This window comes from Chiloscyllium plagiosum, unplaced genomic scaffold (genome assembly GCF_037043375.1).
Source record: "Chiloscyllium plagiosum isolate Xiang-an unplaced genomic scaffold, Cpla_swu_hap1 HiC_scaffold_25, whole genome shotgun sequence".
Lineage (NCBI taxonomy): Eukaryota > Metazoa > Chordata > Chondrichthyes > Orectolobiformes > Hemiscylliidae > Chiloscyllium > Chiloscyllium plagiosum.
This window is the reverse complement of record NW_028270163.1, coordinates 23753812-23772538: the sequence shown is the minus strand read 5'-3', so window position 1 is coordinate 23772538 and position 18727 is coordinate 23753812. Positions and strand designations below refer to the sequence as shown.

At 40.0% G+C, this 18727-nt stretch overlaps 1 protein-coding gene across 4 annotated transcripts; it reads left to right on the top strand.

The window, feature by feature from the left end:
• Nucleotides 1-1035: 1035 nt before the first annotated feature.
• On the top strand, nt 1036-8408 carry mfsd6l (major facilitator superfamily domain containing 6-like). 4 transcript variants are annotated; one of them, XM_043714531.2, is made up of 2 exons: nt 1036-1164; nt 2807-8408. In XM_043714531.2, the coding sequence occupies exon 2, from the start codon at nt 2847-2849 to the stop codon at nt 4782-4784; it is 1938 nt and encodes a 645-aa protein (XP_043570466.2). In that variant the 5' UTR covers nt 1036-1164; nt 2807-2846; the 3' UTR covers nt 4785-8408. The 4 variants fall into 4 exon arrangements, with proteins under 4 accessions (XP_043570466.2, XP_043570465.2, XP_043570464.2 ...); XM_043714530.2 differs by having other exon boundaries at nt 1064-1362; XM_043714529.2 differs by having other exon boundaries at nt 1064-1526.
• Nucleotides 8409-18727: the final 10319 nt, after the last annotated feature.

Genomic DNA, 18727 nt, shown 5'->3' with positions numbered 1-18727 from the left:
TTGCACCAATCAACCACACCGTCCCGTGGCCCAACACTTCAACTCCCACTCTGCCGAGGACATGGAGGTCCTGGGCCTCCTTCATCGCCGCTCCCTAACCTCATCTTCCTCCTTGGAACACTTCAACCCCAGGGCATCAATGTGGACTTCAACTGCTTCCTCATTTCCCCTTTCCCCCACCTCACCCTAGTTCCAAACTTCCAGCTCAGCACTGTCCCCATGACTTGTCCGGACTTGTCCTATCTGCCTATCTCCTTTTCCACCTATCCACTTTTCACCTATCCACTCCACCCTCTCCTCCCTGACCTATCACCTTCATCTCCTCCCCCACTCACCCATTGTATTCTATACTACTTTCTTCCCACCCCCACCCTCCTCTAGCTTATCTCTCCACGCTTCAGGCTCTCTGCCTTTATTCCTTTATGAAGGGCTTTTGCCCGAAACGTCGATTTCGCTGCTCCTTGGATGCTGCCTGAACTGCTGTGCTCTTCCAGCACCACTAATCCATATTAGATAGCGCCTAATTGCAGAACTCTTTAATCTTATTATCTCCCAAAAGAAACTGGTACATTCTGCTGCAACAAATCAAAACTCCATCCCTCCATAAAGCTGGAAGCTGTTGTTTGCTGCATGCATCCTGCGAGATAGTTAAAAATTATATAATACTAGATTATAGTCCAACAGGTTTATTTGGAAGTACAAGCTTTCAGAGCACAGCTCCTTTGGCTAGTGGGTCAAATGGCTAGTGGGTTACGATCACAGTAGAGAATTTATAGTAAAAGATCAAGCCTGCGATTTAGGCAGCCGACAGATGGTGCTGCTGAGGGAGGTCTCTTTCCGCCGGGGGAGCAGCTTGTGCTCCCAGACGCCCACCGCCGGGTCTATGAAGGTGTGATCCATTGGGCGGGAAAACAAACCGAAATCTGTTTTGAAAGGAAGACAGTGCACGTGCGGGGCAGCGAAGTCGCCGAGCGAGGATTCACGTGGTTACAGTCACGTGATAACAGGGCGGGGGGGTAACATCACGTGCCCCACATGCCGCTCGCTCATTGGGAGGTCGCTCTGTGTGAGACGGCTCTCCTCCTACCCAACACACCCAAACTGGACGTGTCTGTGAGGTGGTCCCGGCCCGAAACTTCAGTGACGGTGTGTTAGCCGCGCCTGGTCAGTATCGATGACTCGTGGGAAGGAACAGCCGGGAAGAGGCTGCCGTTTTTGAAAGTTGTGTTGGTTTTCTTTCCTGAGGTGTGGGGCCACATCTGAGTCTACTTCCTGTTGATGTTTCCTCATAGCTGGAATGGACGACCTATCCCCGCTCTAACACTCGCCCAAAAACAAATCTCTGATTTCGTATTTTAATCGGTAGGCGGCGGAGGGAGGCTTTGCCTTTCATGTTCAAATAACAAGTTGCATTTGTGTTGTGCCTGTATCGTCGACCAACATCCTGGAACGGCTTCACCGAGACACTCAAATGTCAACTAACCAAAAGAAACGTTAGGAAGGAGTGATTAAGAGTTTGGACAGAGGTTAGTTTATTGGAAGCTATGGTAAACCATAGAAGCCAAAGTCATAACCATGTTGTTGTTGGGAGGTAAAGGTGGAGGAGGAAAGAATGATTTGGTGGCGGTTGCAACAGTAGGATGACACCACGAAAGGCTAAAACATAATAAATCAATCCAAGGCTTTGAGAGGAGAGAGAGCCAGAGTGGGAAAGGCAGTGCTGGATAGGAATTGGGCAGGAGACTTCTGGCTGAGCTGAATTTACAGCAAAGTTAACCAGTGAAGCACAGAAGTTGTTGAATCTGGAGGGAGTCCAATGTAAATGGAGACTTGGGATTGTTTGGGTGGGGGGGCGGTGTTGAGGGTGTGTGGCCTGATGCTGCAGGTATGGAGGTTGGGAGTCTTTGGATGGAGAGGAAGCTCGATTTGAATTTCAAGAAAGGTGGGGAGAGATGTTGAAGGAAAACTGGTCAACTTTGTTAAAAGACTTGGATTGTTGCAAAAGGGTGATATAATGGAGCACAGTCTCTGATTACTTCTTTGAGTGGTATTTTTGTGCTGTGATAGAGGGAGAAACTTGCTTGAGAACATCCCAGTAGATTTGATGCAGTAGGCTGGTTTGAGGGTTTGGGGTGCTGTATGGTGGGGATGGGCTTGAGTTCAGTAGGCAACAAAATATTCCAAAAGAAATGCGATTAGTTATCCTGTGGGATCAGAATGGGATTTTGGTCTACAGATTAGTTGGAATGGGGTCAAGGGAATCTGAGTTGTCTCATGGACAAGCTTGTAAAGAGAATACTGGCAGATTACTTACTTTAGTGTGGAACCAGGCCCTTCGGCCCAACAAGTCCACACCAACCTGCCGAAGTGCAACCCACCCAGATCCATTCGCCTTCACCTAACAATATGGGCAATTTAGCATGGCCAATTCACCTAACCTGCACATTGTTTGGACTGTGGGAGGAATTGGAGAAAATCAGAAGGCTATGGAAGAGGAGTCTAGAGGAAGTTTTGCTTTGAGAAGCAATTGAATGAATGTTCTTTAAAAGAGCTAAAGACTTATTCTGATTTAGCGATGGATGAATCAGGGACAGGAGTTAATGGATGTGGCTGGTAGTGGAGAAAAGAAACTGAGCTATTATTATTCTCCAAGACAGCCCAAATATAGTATGCAAAAAAAATGCTTTAATTGCTTTGCAAAATCGGCATTTCACATTTTAATTAGGAACTGTGTAATATGAAAGGTATATTTATGGATCTTGTATAAAATCTATTTGTTGCCTAATTTAAATTTTATTTCTTTCAGATTGCTAACTGGAATGCTTTGGTAGAAAAACTCGAGAGCCATGAAGAGAAATAAACAGTGGAATGTCAGCAAAGCGCTGGCCCTTGCCAGTCTCTATCATTTTCTTCATAGTGCAGCAGCAGCCTGTGTAGTTCCATTCCTTACTATATACTTCAGGCAGCTTGGATTGACTGCACAATTTGTTGGCATTATCATGGGAGCAAAGTGTTTTATTTTCATGCTTTGTACTCCATTTTGGTCTTACTATGCTGGGCGCCATAACAAAAGGAGAATTCTTATCCTTGGTTCCTTGTTGTTGTCAGTAGGAGCAGGCCTTCTATTCACACTCATTCCACCTATAGATAAGGAAATAGGATACAAATTCTGTAACAAAAGTTTGTATATAAAAAACGGTTGGAAGCAAAATGCAAGACCAGAAGACAAACACCGTATTGGTGATGTGAAGATGAATAAATTTGCACATACCATTCTTCCAACAGTAGTGAATGCTGCTTTAACTAGTCATCCTCGTTCAACACTCCAAGCTGAAATTAAAGAAGACCTCCAGGTGTTGACCACTGTTGAAACAGCTATTGCAAATAGAATCAGCTCTCTTAAACAATCACAGAACACTGAACTGAGCAATATTACACATTCATATGTCTCTACTCCATCAGAAGATATTGGTAGTACGCAAACTACAGATGATTATCTCCAATCAAAGTGGAACCAACTCCTACAGATTAAAGACTCTGGCCATGTAGGAACCATGGCAGAAAGTGCCACGCATTTTCCTGTTAAAGAAGATAACAAGAAGAAAAACATCACTTCAGATGTTTATTCTAGTTCAGTTAACAGTCACATCATGAAAGGGGATGCTCTTTTGAAGGTTGGCTCTGAAAACCGATTAGAAAAGCAGCGCATCAGCACGGAGTCTGATCACAGTTTTAAAATTCTGGATAACCAACATCAGACACTTGTGCTGCTTTTGTTAGCTGTGTCTTTATGGGAGGTTCTGGCATCAGCTTTGGAGTGGATTGCAGATGATGGGCTCTATGACTATCTGGACTTTGTTGACTCTGTTGACCGTTATGGCAAACAGTGGATTTGGGGTTACTTGGGCACAGCTGGAGCAGCTCTTAGTATTGGGATTGTTGTGGATAGGCTTGACTGTTTTATTAATGCATATACTTCTAGGATTGCAGTGCACTTTTATGGTTATGCAGCATTGATTACGTTGACACTACTTGTTGGTGTGTTCTACCCAATTCACACAGCTAGGAAAAATGACATGATAAACCACACCATCAAAGGATTGCACCTGCTGGGAGGTGATGGAAGGGCTATGTTATACGTGATCACAGTCTTTATTATGGGAGCTATTAGATCTACAATAAATAACTTCCTGTTCTGGCAAATGCAGGACAATGGGAGCGGCGAGGCCTTTATGGGTGTTGCTGTAGCAATTGGATTTATAGCTGAAGTTCTACTTTATCTTTTCAAGGACAGAATGTTAAAGATTTTTTCATTCTCTGGATCAGTAACCTTTGGACTAATATGCCTTGCAGCCCAGGTGCTCTACTATTCATTCCTCTGGTCCTCTTGGGCAGTGTTGCCTATTCAAATCCTAAATGCTTTTAGCAATGGTGCCTTATGGTGGGCTGTTTGGGGTCAAGCTAATGATATAGCTACTCCTGGTATTGAAAGAACACTCCATAAAATCTACCATATTTTATCCTTTGGTCTTGGTGCAAGCATTGGCAGTTTTTGCAGTGGCTTCATTGTGAACAGTTTTGGCATAGAAAGACTCTATCAAGCATGCTCTGCTACTGCTCTGGTTTGGTTAGTGGTCTTCCTCATTGCACAGTCAAAAATTCCACGGCAAAAGAGATTAAACTATTCACGACTTTTAGCAGCTGATACCAGTGATATGAGTGACTCAGATGATGCGCAAGATTGGCTTGTTACAGCTCTGAAAGGTGACTTTGTACAGAAGTAACAAGTCTTACTAAGTTATCTTTTTTAATCCATTGCCTGTTAAGGAATCTTTATATTTGGAACATACGCTGGTTGTTTCTTTAAAGTCTAAGCCAAAGCGGGCATCTAGAATCTAAATTTTTAGATGACAATTTAATAATCCAGTTAAGGTTAAACAATTTATACTTTGAGATTAGTATACAAATTCTGTTTTCATGGTTTTATTTCAAGGTGGCTGTTTTAGGTGCAAAATTATAGGTTAGAGATTTATTTTTAAAGAGGTAAATTATGGGAATTTGATTTTTGAATAAATGAGAATATTTGTTTTGAGATGGAAGCATTCTTTCAGTAGTTCTCAGGTCATAACAACTACAATGACTGACTAGATGTTGCCTAGAGGGGTGTCTTCAGTAAATTTAATGTAAAGTTGTTGTATGACATACTTCTATGCCTACTCATTAAAATACAGTGAATGCCAACAGTGCCAGAATTACTCTGGATTGACTTTTTTTTCATCCAATGCTTGAAATGAGACGGGATGGTAATAGAGAGCTCCCATTTCTGCTGTACCTAATGTACAAATAATTGAAATAGGAAAATTACCTTTATACAGCATTTTAATCATGCACTCATTCATTTGTTGTCACTGCAGGCTTAGTGGGACTACTGTTTGTCAAGTATTGTCAAGTTTCTTTCTGGCTTTCTTAAAGCCTCTGTCAACATCTCCAATGTTATCCATCCCATCTTTTTTATAATGTCTACTGTTTTTATCATTTTTCTGTCATTTTATGGGAGATCAAGCTGTGTCTATCTTTGTTTCCAATTTCTGCTTGGTTGTCTAACTACTTAGTGATCCTTTTGAATCATAAACTTACTTTTTTAGTTTAAACCAATCTTGTCTTTCTGTTCAACTGATTCTGAGCATCCACTGCTGTACCACATTTCGTTTATTATCCTCCTTTCACCATCTTCAGAGTCTACCTCTTGTATCCATAGTGCAACACCCTACAGTAGTGAGTGGACTAGATGTTTTTCCAGATTCGTGCTGATGTTTTTGGAGTTTAAGACATAAGTTTAGATCACTGGTCTTGTCTTTTGCAGCTAATCTAACCCTGTACTTCATTCTTGGAAGTAACTTTGAAGTTTATAATTAAGTGAATATATTTGAATGTCTTTTTTTTTATTGCAAACCAGTACTTCCAATTTTGACTTCGTTGCCATTTAGTACCCTGCTGTTGGTCTTTGCCTCATTTACAATCAATCCAAAAGATACTGTCTTTTGACCAGGCCTTCTCTGGTTTGTAGCTTTTTTATTGACATCATATGCTCTGATGTCCTATAATGTGGCTCTATCTCTCATAACTCTTCCTCCACCATCCTAATTGTTTTTTCTTATTATAACACCCTCACCACATTCCAAGAATGCAACTTATCCAGTTCATTACTTACTTAGTCTTTGTCTCACCTTTTTCATGATTCTCTTTATTTTCTACCACACTCCCCAATACTGGGGATGCCAGTGGAAGCTATCCACAGCCAATGTATAGTTGCTGTAATTTTATTGGAAGATGCTTCGAGCAGTAATTTTTATTGAAGTTCACTGTTTACACTAATTCCCACCAAAAAGGGTATGATATGGAGGAAGATAAATGTTGAGCTTGTTTTTTCTTAAAAAATGAGATGAGAAATTCCATAATTTGTGCTATTAATATTTTAAACTACACTTGGATATTTGGAAATCTTGGAGAAATTACAGTATGACATGTTTGTCTTGGTAGATTTTCTTCTTGTTAGGGATTTTGATCAATAGATATTATACTCAGGTTAGATTCTAAATTAAAATGGAAAATGCTGAAGATGCAAATGCTAACAGACTGGTATTGCAAGCAAAAGGACGATGTTTGTTTAAAACAATCAGAATTGGTGCCATGTGAACAAAGGAAAAAATTCATAAACGTCATGTACAAATTTGCCAACTGTAGTTTAAAAACAAGCAGCTATTACCTTTCTTACATAAACCAGGAAATGATTTAAGTGCAAGTGATTTTTTTCTGTCTAATCAGTTAAGCATTTAATGACATTATGCTGCAGCAAGTGTTTTCTCTGTAATACCAAGGATGCAATTGAGTCAGTAATCAACAGGTCAATAAGTATGTTTAGCATGTGTGGATTGATTATTTTGTCAGCTTAAAATAGATTTATTCTTCTCATGGAATACCTGCTTAACAGGTGGTTGGTGGTGACTCAGTTCTTAAAGCTTGTATTAAGCAACTGTACAAACACTAAGTTTGCATTTTTAATATCTGGCCCTTTTATTGAGTTAGTTGATCAAACTGCACTAAAGTCTGAATTGTTAGGAAGTCTGCCTGATAATTTCAGTTCTTGACTGTGATTCAGTAATGCCTTGCTATAAAGAACACGATTGAGTATTTGATGAGGATAGGATTGACTGGTCCTTTTTTTCATGCCACTGTTGAGATAACCTGATAGCCTTGAGTAGACTGACCTGAAGAATGACTGCTTCAATAAAATTCCAGGAAGATATAATTGTTAATTGTATGGTATGCCATAATGAATCATTGATTTCCAGACAGGGAATTTTTCAGATAAAACTGAAATGGAGAACCTCAGTAAATGCACATTCTCTGAGTACTTCTGCGATATATTTTAAGTTGCAAGTTTTGCAGGAAATTGCTGTTGACGGAGAATCAAAAAGCACAATAGGAGGCCATTTAACTCCAAGTACATTTGAAAGAACTATTTCCCTCACCATAATGATTAAGACCTTTGTCGTGTCAGTGAGGCCAGCTGTATGCAGTTTCAGAAAAACCTCTTCTGTTTTCACACTGGCTTCCTTTGTCATTCAAACTTGTGGAACTTGAAGTGAGGGAACGGTTTAAAATTTATGATATTTTGTTTGGTTTTTTTAATGTAAAACTTTCTAGATGTTATTACTGCCTTCCCAATCCAGTAGAACAGAATATTCTCAGCTGTTAGGTCAGGCAATGAGCTAATCTGTTTCAAGGACCAATATTACTTCAAAACTTTACTAGGAGTAAACTCTGCTTCATACACCCCAGCTAAGAATCTTCCATTTTTCAGTACTGTATGTGAGTACATTAATGAAACATGTCAATTGCACGAACAATAAATGTAAAGTTTCTTTTTTGAAAGAGGCCATACAATAAAACTCTACATTGGTTGTTTATGAGGGAGCGCAGGGATGAGAAATGTTCTTAATTTGCAAAATTGATTTGTTTTGACAAGTTTCACATACAACTTGGAACAGAATCTTCGCAAAGCTTTATGCCTTGGCCTATTAACATGCAAACTAATTGCATAGTTCGGAGAGTGGTGAATTTCCTTAAAGAATCAACATTCCAACATTAGTGCATTGAAATATACTGTACCGTTGTAGTTGCAGTTGTAAACAAAATAGTGTATAATATCTGAACTCAGTTTAAATGTTTCCCTTTTACAAATCAGCACTGTGGTTGTTTTTCATTTGAATGCTGAATACACTTTTTGGGAAAAATGTTTTGCATTTTGAGATGGCTGCGTTTGTATATATTAACATTTCATTCAAATGGAAAAGGAAAGCACTTACAGAAAAAAAGTGATCTTTCATTAAAGAAAAAATTCTTAATTCTTGGAATTAATTGGCTCCTTATTTTATTGATGTTAGTTAGTACAAGAGTAGAAATAGATAAATGCTTTCTTTTCTGGAATTAATTTATTTTTAAAAATGTGGTGTTTTTAAAGTTATCCATATTTTTGGGTGAGTTTTGTTCCACTATTGTATTTATTAATAAGAGGAAGAATAATTAGCTCCATGAACAGTGGGGGGAAAAAAACTTCAAATATACTGTTTGAGGTTTTCTACCAGTTAAATACAATTGAAAGGTGAAAAGATTAATATACAAGTCTTATTTGTGCTATATTCTTGGACTGTTAAAATGAAATGTGCCTTGTTCAGGGATAGGTAGTATATTTCTGTCTTCCATGTAATTTTACAAATTGTGCAGTAGCTAATTGAAACTGCACTTTATTGAGTAACTATGAATGGTGTATTTGGTTGTACACCAGAGCTCTAAATATTGAAAAAACATATTTAATGTCTTTTTAGTAGCGAATGTACTGGTAAATTATTTACCTGACTGGTGGTGATGTATTTTTTATGAAGTTAAAAATCTCACAATACCAGGTTATAGTCCAACAGGTTTAATTGGAAGCACGCTAGCTTTCGGAGTGACGCTTCTTCATGAGGTCATCACCTGATGAAGGAGCGTCGCTCCGAAAGCTAGTGTGCTTCCAATTAAACCTGTTGGACTATAACTTGGTGTTGTGTGATTTTTAACTTTATACACCCCAGTCCAACACCGGCATCTCCGAATCATATTTTTTATGAAATGTTTTTATCTAAGCCTGGTCAGTAGTCACTTTCCTGGTTTCATTTAATTGTTAACTCATGGATTGATATATTTCTCAATACAGACAAGCGAATTCTAATGCTGATCAAATCGGAAGCCAAAATAGAAAGGCATCTGCTCCGATTATACATATGGCAAATATACTTCAAGTTTTTTTTTGGCTCTTTTTTTTTTGTCAATGTTAAAATGAGAAACAAAAACAGAACTTGTTGGAAAACTCAGCAGAAGTGGCAGCATCTATAAAGAGAAAGCAGAGTTAACTTTTTGGGTCCAGTGACCCTTCTACAGAACAGTGAAATACAGAACCTTCTGAAGAAGGGTCACTGGACCCAAACCATTTAACTCTGATTTCTGTCCACAGATGCTGCCAGATCTGGTACATTTCTCTAGCAATTCCTGTTTTTGTTTTTAAGTTTTTTTTGGCATTTGAAATTATGAAAATAGTTTTCAGTTATGAAAAACTAATTAGTTTTGCACTATATTTGAATTATTTCAAATTAAAAATGCTTAAAAATCAATTGCTTAGCTGTCAATTAGAGTATAAGTGTAAGTTTATTTCGATTTGGTTTTCAAGAATATGATTGCGAATGTCGGCATTTGTTGACCATTGAAGCTTCTCAAAATTGTACACAGAAGGGAACCACTCGTGTGGGTAGTTATTATTTTGAAGTGTAATTGATGTCAGATGCAAAAAGTGGGTATGATTGTTACGTTTTGCAGTACAGACCATATCACCTGCTTGATCCCTTGTGCCCAGTTATAAAGTAACTTAACAGAAATGCATGTTTTATTTTTTTGACAAAAATTTGAAGCTCACTCCTGCATGGTACAGCATCTTCTAGTTGAAGAGTGCAGGGGAAGTTGGAGGAAGATGATAGGGAGATGGGTGGTATTGATTTTAAAACCAAGGATATGCGCAAACATGATTTTTTTTTTTAGGCCTGTAAAGTGGAGTTGTTTTATACCCTGGCTGACTCCTGCACCATGTTTTATGTACAGTATATTTAAACAGAAGGAAAACAGTCGATATTTGATTCTGTAAGAGATTTCTGTGCTCAAGCTTTGATTCAGTTTCTCAAAGATATTGACCTTTTCCATTTGTCTACTACTTAATGTTGAGGCAAGATGGTTTTCAATATATCCAAATAGTTTAACAGCTTATTCAGCTATTGCCAACTGATATCTGAATTTATTTGTTAAAGGAATCTGCAAAATGACAGATTTGTCTGCGGCAACCATCGTCTACTATAAATATCTGCTAACTTCTAAATTTTTTGGTCATCTTGTTGAGCACCAGTAAACATGTAAGCAGGAAATATTGAGGCAACCAATTTATGTTCGCAAGTTCAAAATCTATTTAAACAAGTGATTTCAGAGGGAAATCCAGTTCAATACAATGTGACTCACTATTACCCTCTGAAATGATCCAATAAGCTACTCAGTCAAGTGAAAATAAAATTGAATAAGTCTTTTCGCATTGGCCTAGGCACCCAGTCATGACAGTGGCACACTACAAAGTTCTTACTAACAAGAAATGTTTGGCAGAATTGCAAGAGCTATCACAGACTAATCAAGATCACCTGAGTCATATTTTACAGCAAAAATCCCAGATTCCTCCATTACCACGTTAGATGTGATTTGTTGCAATAGAATAGCAGACCCACCAGAGATGGCAATACAGTGATATACCATCAGGAGGCTGTGCTATTTATTGCAAGTACTCAACATTGACTCCAGACTCCATGAAGTCTCAGCATCAGATCAAACATGCACAAGGAAATTTTAACTGATGATCAGTTACCATCCTGTCTCAGCAAATGGATCAGTAATCCTCCATTTTGAACTCAATTTGGAAGAAGCAGTAGTGGCAAGAGAGCAGAATGCACTCTGAATATGGAAGTTAAAATCCATCACCAAGAATGGCTCGATAGCCAAATCTTGAAGGATATACCTGTTACACAGGGCTTATTGCAAGTGCTGAGAGATCCAATAAGAGGGAAGAACCTATTTTACTTTGTCCTCTTTAATCTACCATGTATCGATCCATGACAGAAAAATGTTGCTGGAAAAGCACAGCAGGTCAGGCAGCATCCAAGGAGCAGGAGAATCGATGTTTCGGGCATAAGCCCTTCTCTCCTGCTCTTTGGATGCTGCCTGCCCTGCACTTTTCCAGCAACACATTTTTCAGCTCTGATCTCCTAATCTATCCATGACAGTGTTGGTTTAAGTGACCATCACAGTTGTTATGAATACATTTTCTACACAGGAACACACTGCATTGTATTGTGGTATTATAACTGTGTTGAAAGGTTCAGAATAGATCCAATAACTGAAAACTGTAAACCTATGAGGTTCTGTAGGCCATGAGCAGTGTAATTGCAGATAAAATATCTTTAACCAGTTGTGCCAGTCTTCTGCTAATTCAATTTACTACACAAAGTTTTTGGAAATAGTTGAAGATGCAGGATATAATCTATAAACTGAGTGCACTGTTAGACTCTGTTAATTCCAAATTATTACTATTACACAGCTTTTTCTGACTGATCAATACTCTGAAATAAAAGCTAAAATAAAAATCTTTTAATTAAGGATTTAAGTCTCTCTGGAGAGCTTCAGAGCATCAACTCTGAAAGCTCTGCTCACATTTTGACAGCTGAGACACACTTCTACAGCAGCTAAGACAATTCACAACATTTTAAATCAAGTAACATGGAACTTGTTTTGTAAACAATAAAATCCGTCAACTCCCAATGGTTATGGATACTTTTAATACATTTTTTTTTAAAATGTAGAATGAGGACATGCAATTTCCCTGGGAATTATTTTAGTTGTTTGGTAGTACAGAAGTTGAGTAATGCTGAAAGAAAACAAGCAAGAAATCAAAACTTGTTGAAACTTATTTTGCACTCATCAGAACATTTCACAAGAATACCAATTTAAGCGGAAAACCAACATTTTATGTATTGAGGTAATTTGTATTTGATTAACAAATTGGACTCTGGTAGAAAGGTTGCCAGCAGTTTATGGTGATTGAGAATTAATTGCAAAGCTTGGTTTAGCCAGGCAGGTTTACTTTGGTCAATGATTACACTGAGAAGTCAGCTAGTGAATGTGTGGGGGATATCAAGACTGGCTTACCTAAATCTTCACTTTATACAGTATGTTGAAAAATAAAATCCGTACAGAGTAAAATTTAATTTCTCTTAATCCCATGTTCTTGTCATCTGTGATTAGTAAAAGAATTTAAATTGTTTTTAGCTTGATTGTAAGATTGGCCTTTTTCACAGTGGGGGATAAAAAAAGCACCAGGTTCCAACTAGGAGGAATTCTGTGTTTGAGTTGCATTGTAAGTGTATTTACACATGCAGATAGTACACAGGTTCCATTTTGATGACAACGCCCATTGCCTGTGTGGGAACACTTAATTTTTCATATTAATCCTATACAAGCTTCTAAAATTTTGTCATGTAGAATATTTAGTTCTCTACTTTCAGAAGCAAAACCTATTTAAACTTAAGAGCAACAGAGCAGTCTATAAGATGGTTTTCATTGGCAGCCTTTTAAAAAAAATCATGAATAAACAACCTGCTAATTCATTAACTCAATGAGTCCAACACTAGACTATTGAATAAGACAAGGAGATTGCAGTTACATAGCAATTTCTATCAACATTTTCTGAAAAATTTAGTATTTGGAATTATTTTCATTTAAAACCAATGTTAGGCAATATTTGTTTTCCATATACATTCATTTTTATTGTATACTGTGTCTGTTAATATTACAGTCTAATCATGTTTTTGGCATCAGTACTTCCAGGGCAGTCCTCGAGTTGGATCAGTGATTGAATCTTTTAAAGCCATATGGCCCTGAATGGGTCCTACAGAGCTCCGTGTTGGTGGCTTTATGGTTTATATCAATGACTTAGACTTGAATGTAGGAGGGATGATTAGTCAGTTTGCAGAGGATATAAAAAATAGTGGGGTGGTAAATAGTGAGGATGATTGCCTTAGATTACAGGAGGAAATCTTTGGGCTGTGCAATGGCAAATGGAATTCAATCCAGATAAACTTGATGTGATGTACTTGGGGAGGACAAACATAATGAAACTGTAGAACCCTGGGCGACATCTACGATCTGAAGGACCTTGGTATGCATATACACTGGTCCCTTCGGTTATCAGAACAGGGGGATAAAGTGTTTAAGAAGGCATATGGTAAACTTGATGTTATTAGTCAGATTTACAGATTACATTACAGTGTGGAAATAGGCCTTTCGGCCCAACAAGTCCACACCGACCCACCGAAGCGCAACCCACCCATACCCCAAAATTTACCCCTTACCTAACACTATGGGCAATTTAGTATGGCCAATTCACCTGACCTGCACATCTTTGGACTGTGGGAGGAAACCGGAGCACCCGGAGGAAACTCACGCAGACACTGGGAGAACGTGCAAACTCCACACAGTCGCCTGAGGTGGGAATTGAATCCCCGGGTCTCTGGCGCTGTGAGGCAGGAGTGCTAACCACTGTGCCACCGTGTCGCCCACTAACCACTGTGCCACCCACATACAGGGCACACAGTTTAAGAGCAGGGCAATTATGTTGAAACTGTGTAAAGGATGATTAGGTGAAAGCTGGAGTATTGCATGCAGTTATGGAATCCACATTATAGAAGGGATAGAGCTTTACTAGGATGTTACCTGGCCTAGAGAGATTAGACAGGCTGGAGTTGCAAGAGCAGAAGAGATTGAGAGGGGGCTTGACTGAGATGTATAAAATTGTGAGGGGGGTAGATAGGAAGAGACTTTACCCATTGATGGAGGGATGAAGTGACTGGGGGCATAGATTTAAGGTAAGGGGCAAGTTTAGAGGAGATGAGGAAAAGGTATTTTTTTTTCCATCCAGAGCTTGTTGGGAACCTAGAACTCTGCATGTAGGTGTAGTAGAGGCAGAAACCCTCAACATTTAAGTATATAGATGTACGCTTGTGATGCAAAAGCATACAAAGTGCTGGAAAATGGGATGAGAATAGGTGGTTGGTTGTTTTTGACAGGTAGGGACACAATGGGCCAAAAGTCTTTTGTCTATGATGTAGATCACTATGAATCTGTAAAGACCATTATCACCTTTACCTGTATAAAGCTTAGGAGTAAAGCAGAAGCCATGGAACTGAAGATGAACAATGAAATAAACTGCATATACAAATGAAAGTAATGTTGAATTACTTTTTTTATGTAAAAGTATTTCCTAATTTATCTTTAACATAGTTAAAGTCACAATTATTACAAATGAAGGAATCTATTTTGTTCACTAATCAAGTAATACCCAACAACTATTGCCAATTAATCACAAAATAACCCCTCTCACCTGCATCCACCTATGACCATCCCATCTGCCTTTCCTGCATCCACCAATCACTATCCCACCTACCTTTTTCCCCCAACCCAGCCCTGTCCCTGTAATAATCTCTGAACTCACTTTCCCAGTTCTGATCCAAAATGTCAACTTTCCTGCTCCTCTGGTGTCTGACCTGCTGTGTTTTTCCAGCTCTACATTTTATCAGCCCTTACAATTTGAGTATCTCTAAAAATTCCAGGGCTTTTGCCACCTTAACTCTTATTAAGAAGTCTATTTTAAACATTATTTGAAAAACAGATCATTTTATCAATTCTATATTTGCCTTTCATGAGTTTTAACCGTCTCCTCCCCTTTCAAATTTAATGTTGAGAATTCACCTCTCAGTCTTTACATTTCCATAAGATCATATCTTGTTTTTTATAAGTTGAGAAGCTCATCTTTTCCAGTTTCTGTTTCCAACACTCATCTTCATGTCTGAGAATTAATATTATGTTTAACATGAAGGTTTCTTTCATTTATTGGGCAATGAGAGTTGAATATATTACTCAAGGTACAATCTAATCATAACACACTATGATTTGATTGGAACATCAGTTGACTTGTATTCAACTATCAAAGTCTAGGTTAGAGTGGTGCTGGAAAAGCACAGCAGTTCAGGCAGCATCCGAGGAGCAGGAAAATCGATGTTTTGGGCAAAAGCCCTTCTTCAGGAATGGAGGCAGGGAGCTGCCAAGGTGGAGCGATTTGGGTGGGGGTGTGGCTGTGGCGAAGGTAGCAAAGAGTAATGGTGGGTGGGGATGAAGGTGATAGGTCAGAGAGGAGGGTGGAGTGGATAGGTGAGAAGGAAGATTGGCAGCTAAGAGGTCATGAGGGTGGTGCTGAGCTGGAAGGTTGGAACTGGGGGAAGGGGAAATGAGGAAACTGGTGAAGTCCACATTGATGCCCTGGGGTTGAAATGTTCCGTGGCGGAAGATGTGTTCTTCCTCCAGGCGTCGGGTGGTGAGTGAGTGGCAGTGGAGGCAGCCCAGGACCTGCATGTCCTTGGCAGAGTTGGAGGGGGAGTTGAAAGGTTGGGCCACGGTGGTGTGGTTGATTGGTGTGGGTGTCCCAGAGATATTCCCTAAAGTGCTCTGAGAGAAGTCTATTCTTTTAAACATTATTTGAAACACACATCATTTTATCAATTCTATATTTTCCTTTCACTAGTTTTAACCTCTCCTCCCCTTTCAAATTTAATGTTGAGAATTCACCTCTCAGTCTTTACATTTCCATAAGATCATATGGAGAGCAACGGATATAATAAATGACATTGGTGGATGTGCAGGTCAAACTTTGGATGTGGAAGGCTCCTTTGGGGCCTTGGATGGAGGTGAGTGGGGGGAAGGCATGGGTGCAGGTTTTGCAATTCTGGCAGGGGAAGGTGCCAGGAGGGAAGGGTGGGTTGTTGGGGGGAGCATCGACCTGACCAGGTAGTCATGGAGGGAACGGTCTTTGTGGAAAGCTGAAAGGGGTGGGGAGGGAAATATATCTCTGGTGGTGGCGGACATGTCGGCGGATGATGCGGTTTATGCGAAAGTTGGTAGGGTGGAAGGTGAGGACCAGCTTGGGGGGGACCCCTTCTGTCCTTGTTACAGTTGGAGGGGTGGGGTTTGAGGGCAGAGGTGCAAGATGTGGATGAGATGCATTGGAGAGCATCTTCAACCCCTTGGGAGGGGAAGTTGTGGTCTTTAAAGAAGGAGGGCATCTGGTGTGTTCTGTGGTGGAACTGGTCCTCCTGGGAGCAGATATGGTGGAGGAATAGGGAATCCGGAATAGCACTTTTTCAGGTGGCAGGGTTGGAAGAGGTGTAATCCAGGTAGCTGTGGGAGTCGGTGGGTTTTAAAGATGTCAGTGTCCAGTCTATTGTCATTGGAGATGGAGAGGACCAGGAAGGGGAGGGAGGTGTCAGAGATGGTCCAGGTGAATTTTAAGGTTGGGGTGGGATGTGTTGGTGAAGTTGATGAATTGCTCAACCTTCTCGCGGGGGCACGAGGTGGTACCGATGTAGTCATCAATGTAGTGGAGGAAGAGGTGGGGAATGGTGCCGGTATACCTATGGAAGATGGATTGTTCTACGTAGCCAACAGCAACAGGTATAGCTGGGGCCCATACGGGTGCCCATGGCTGCCCCTTTGGTCTTGAGGAAGTGGGAGGATTTGAAGGAGAAATTAAGGGTGAGGATCAGTTCAGCCAAACGAATGAGAGCATCAGTGGGAGGATACTGTTGGGGACATCGGGAGAGGAAGAAATGGAGGTCCTGGTCATGGTGGATGGAGGAGTAGAGGGATTGGATATCTGTGGTGAAGATGAGGCACTGGGGGCCAGGGAAACAAAAGTTTCTTGGAGGGTGTGGGTGGTGTCTTGAATGTATGTGTGGAGTTCCTGGACTAGGGGGGATTGACAGTTTTGAGGTAGGTGGAGAATGAGTTTGGTGAGGCAGGAGCATGCTGAGATAATGCGTCGGCCAGGATGGTCAGGCTTGTGGATCTTGGGAAGGAGATAGAATCGGGCAATGCGGGGTTCCTGGACCACGAGGTTTGAAGCTGTGGGTGGGAAATCTCCCGAGGTGATGAGGCTGTGTGGGGTCTGGGACATGATGGCTTGGTGATGGGGGGTGGGGTCATGGTCAAGGGGGTGGTAGGAGGAGGTGTCTTCGAGTTGACTTCTGGCTTCAGTGGTGTAGACGTCATTGCGCCAAACTACCACTGTACCCCCTTTATCTGATGGTTTAATGATGAGGTTGGGATTGGAGCAGAGGTTGCTGCGCATTGAGGGTGAGAGGTTGGAGTGGGGGAGAGGGGTATACAGCTTGAGGTGATTAATGTCTTGGCGGCGGTTGGAAATGAAGAGATCGAGGGCAGGTAATAAGACTGCAAGGGTGTCCAGGTGGATGGGATGTGTTGGAGGTGGGTGAAGAGGTCCTTGGAAGGTGGTCGGGAGTCTTGATTGAAAAAGTAAGCTCTGAGGTGGAGGCAGCGGAACAAGTGTTCAATGTCACAACGTGTATTAAATTCATTAATGCAACTGATTGAAATTGAAGATTGCTGGTGAAATCCTTGACTTTGTGCTATTGTCTTCATCTGCACAACATTTCCTATTACTTTTCTGTTTAATTCACACAATGCTTAATTAAAATTATTAAATTTAACTTTATACCTTCCACAAACTGAGCAAGTTAGGAGCTTGAGCAGAAGTAGTTCTTTCAATTGTTATGCTACTTGATCAAAAAGGTTATATGCCTGAAAATAGTTGGAATTGTATAAAGAACCTGATGCATATTTTCCTTTTTGAGAATAGTACTACACTGGAATTGCAATTTGTTTTTGAAAGGATGAGTAGTACTTGCATTGGGAGCATACAAGGGCAAAGTAGCACTGAACTGTTTGATCTGTTAGATCTGAAGAAAGATTTTCCACCATTCCAATGTAATATGTTTGTTGAACTCATTTGACTGAGTAAACTGAGCAAAGACTGCGCAACAAGGAACAGGAGTAACCTGTTTAGCCACTGGAGCCTGTTCTACCATTTCAATTAGATCATGGTTGATCTGCTTTTGAACTTCACTAACCTGCTTTGATTTTATATCACTTAATAGCCTTGCCTAGCAAAGACATTTGAAATATTGAAATGTCCTTGCCTCAATTATTTTTGAGGTTGTATTTCAGTTCCCATTATGTTGTTTGATGCAGACTTCCTGATATCACCTCTGAGTGGCCAGTTCTGATTTTTAAGATTGTTCAATTTTTCTGGTCTTCTCCCATCAGGGAAAAATGGTTCTGTCTTCTGTCAAATCATTTAATTATCTTAAATATTTCAATCATATCACCACTTGTTCTTCTTGAGTGAACACAGGTGTAAACTCTAATTTTCCTTAATTTGAGGCTTTTAGCCCCATTCTAATCAAAATGTAAGGTCCACAAGGTGAATATATCCTTTCAAAAGTGTGAATTGTGGACTTTCTCTAATGAAAAAAATCTATCTCTGCCTGTAGATGGATAGATTCCAATATAGCATTTAAATTGGAAACAGTTGTAACTTTTGACTGGAACAACAATCCAACATAATTTGAATGGATTCAGTGACTGAGAACATGTTTACTACACAATGGAAATACACCTCCGTGTGAGACAGATTGCA

Bases quoted from the DNA above. Each gene is read 5' to 3' on its own strand.
- mfsd6l (XM_043714531.2), top strand. From the start codon at position 2,847: ATGAAGAGAAATAAACAGTGGAATGTCAGCAAAGCGCTGGCCCTTGCC.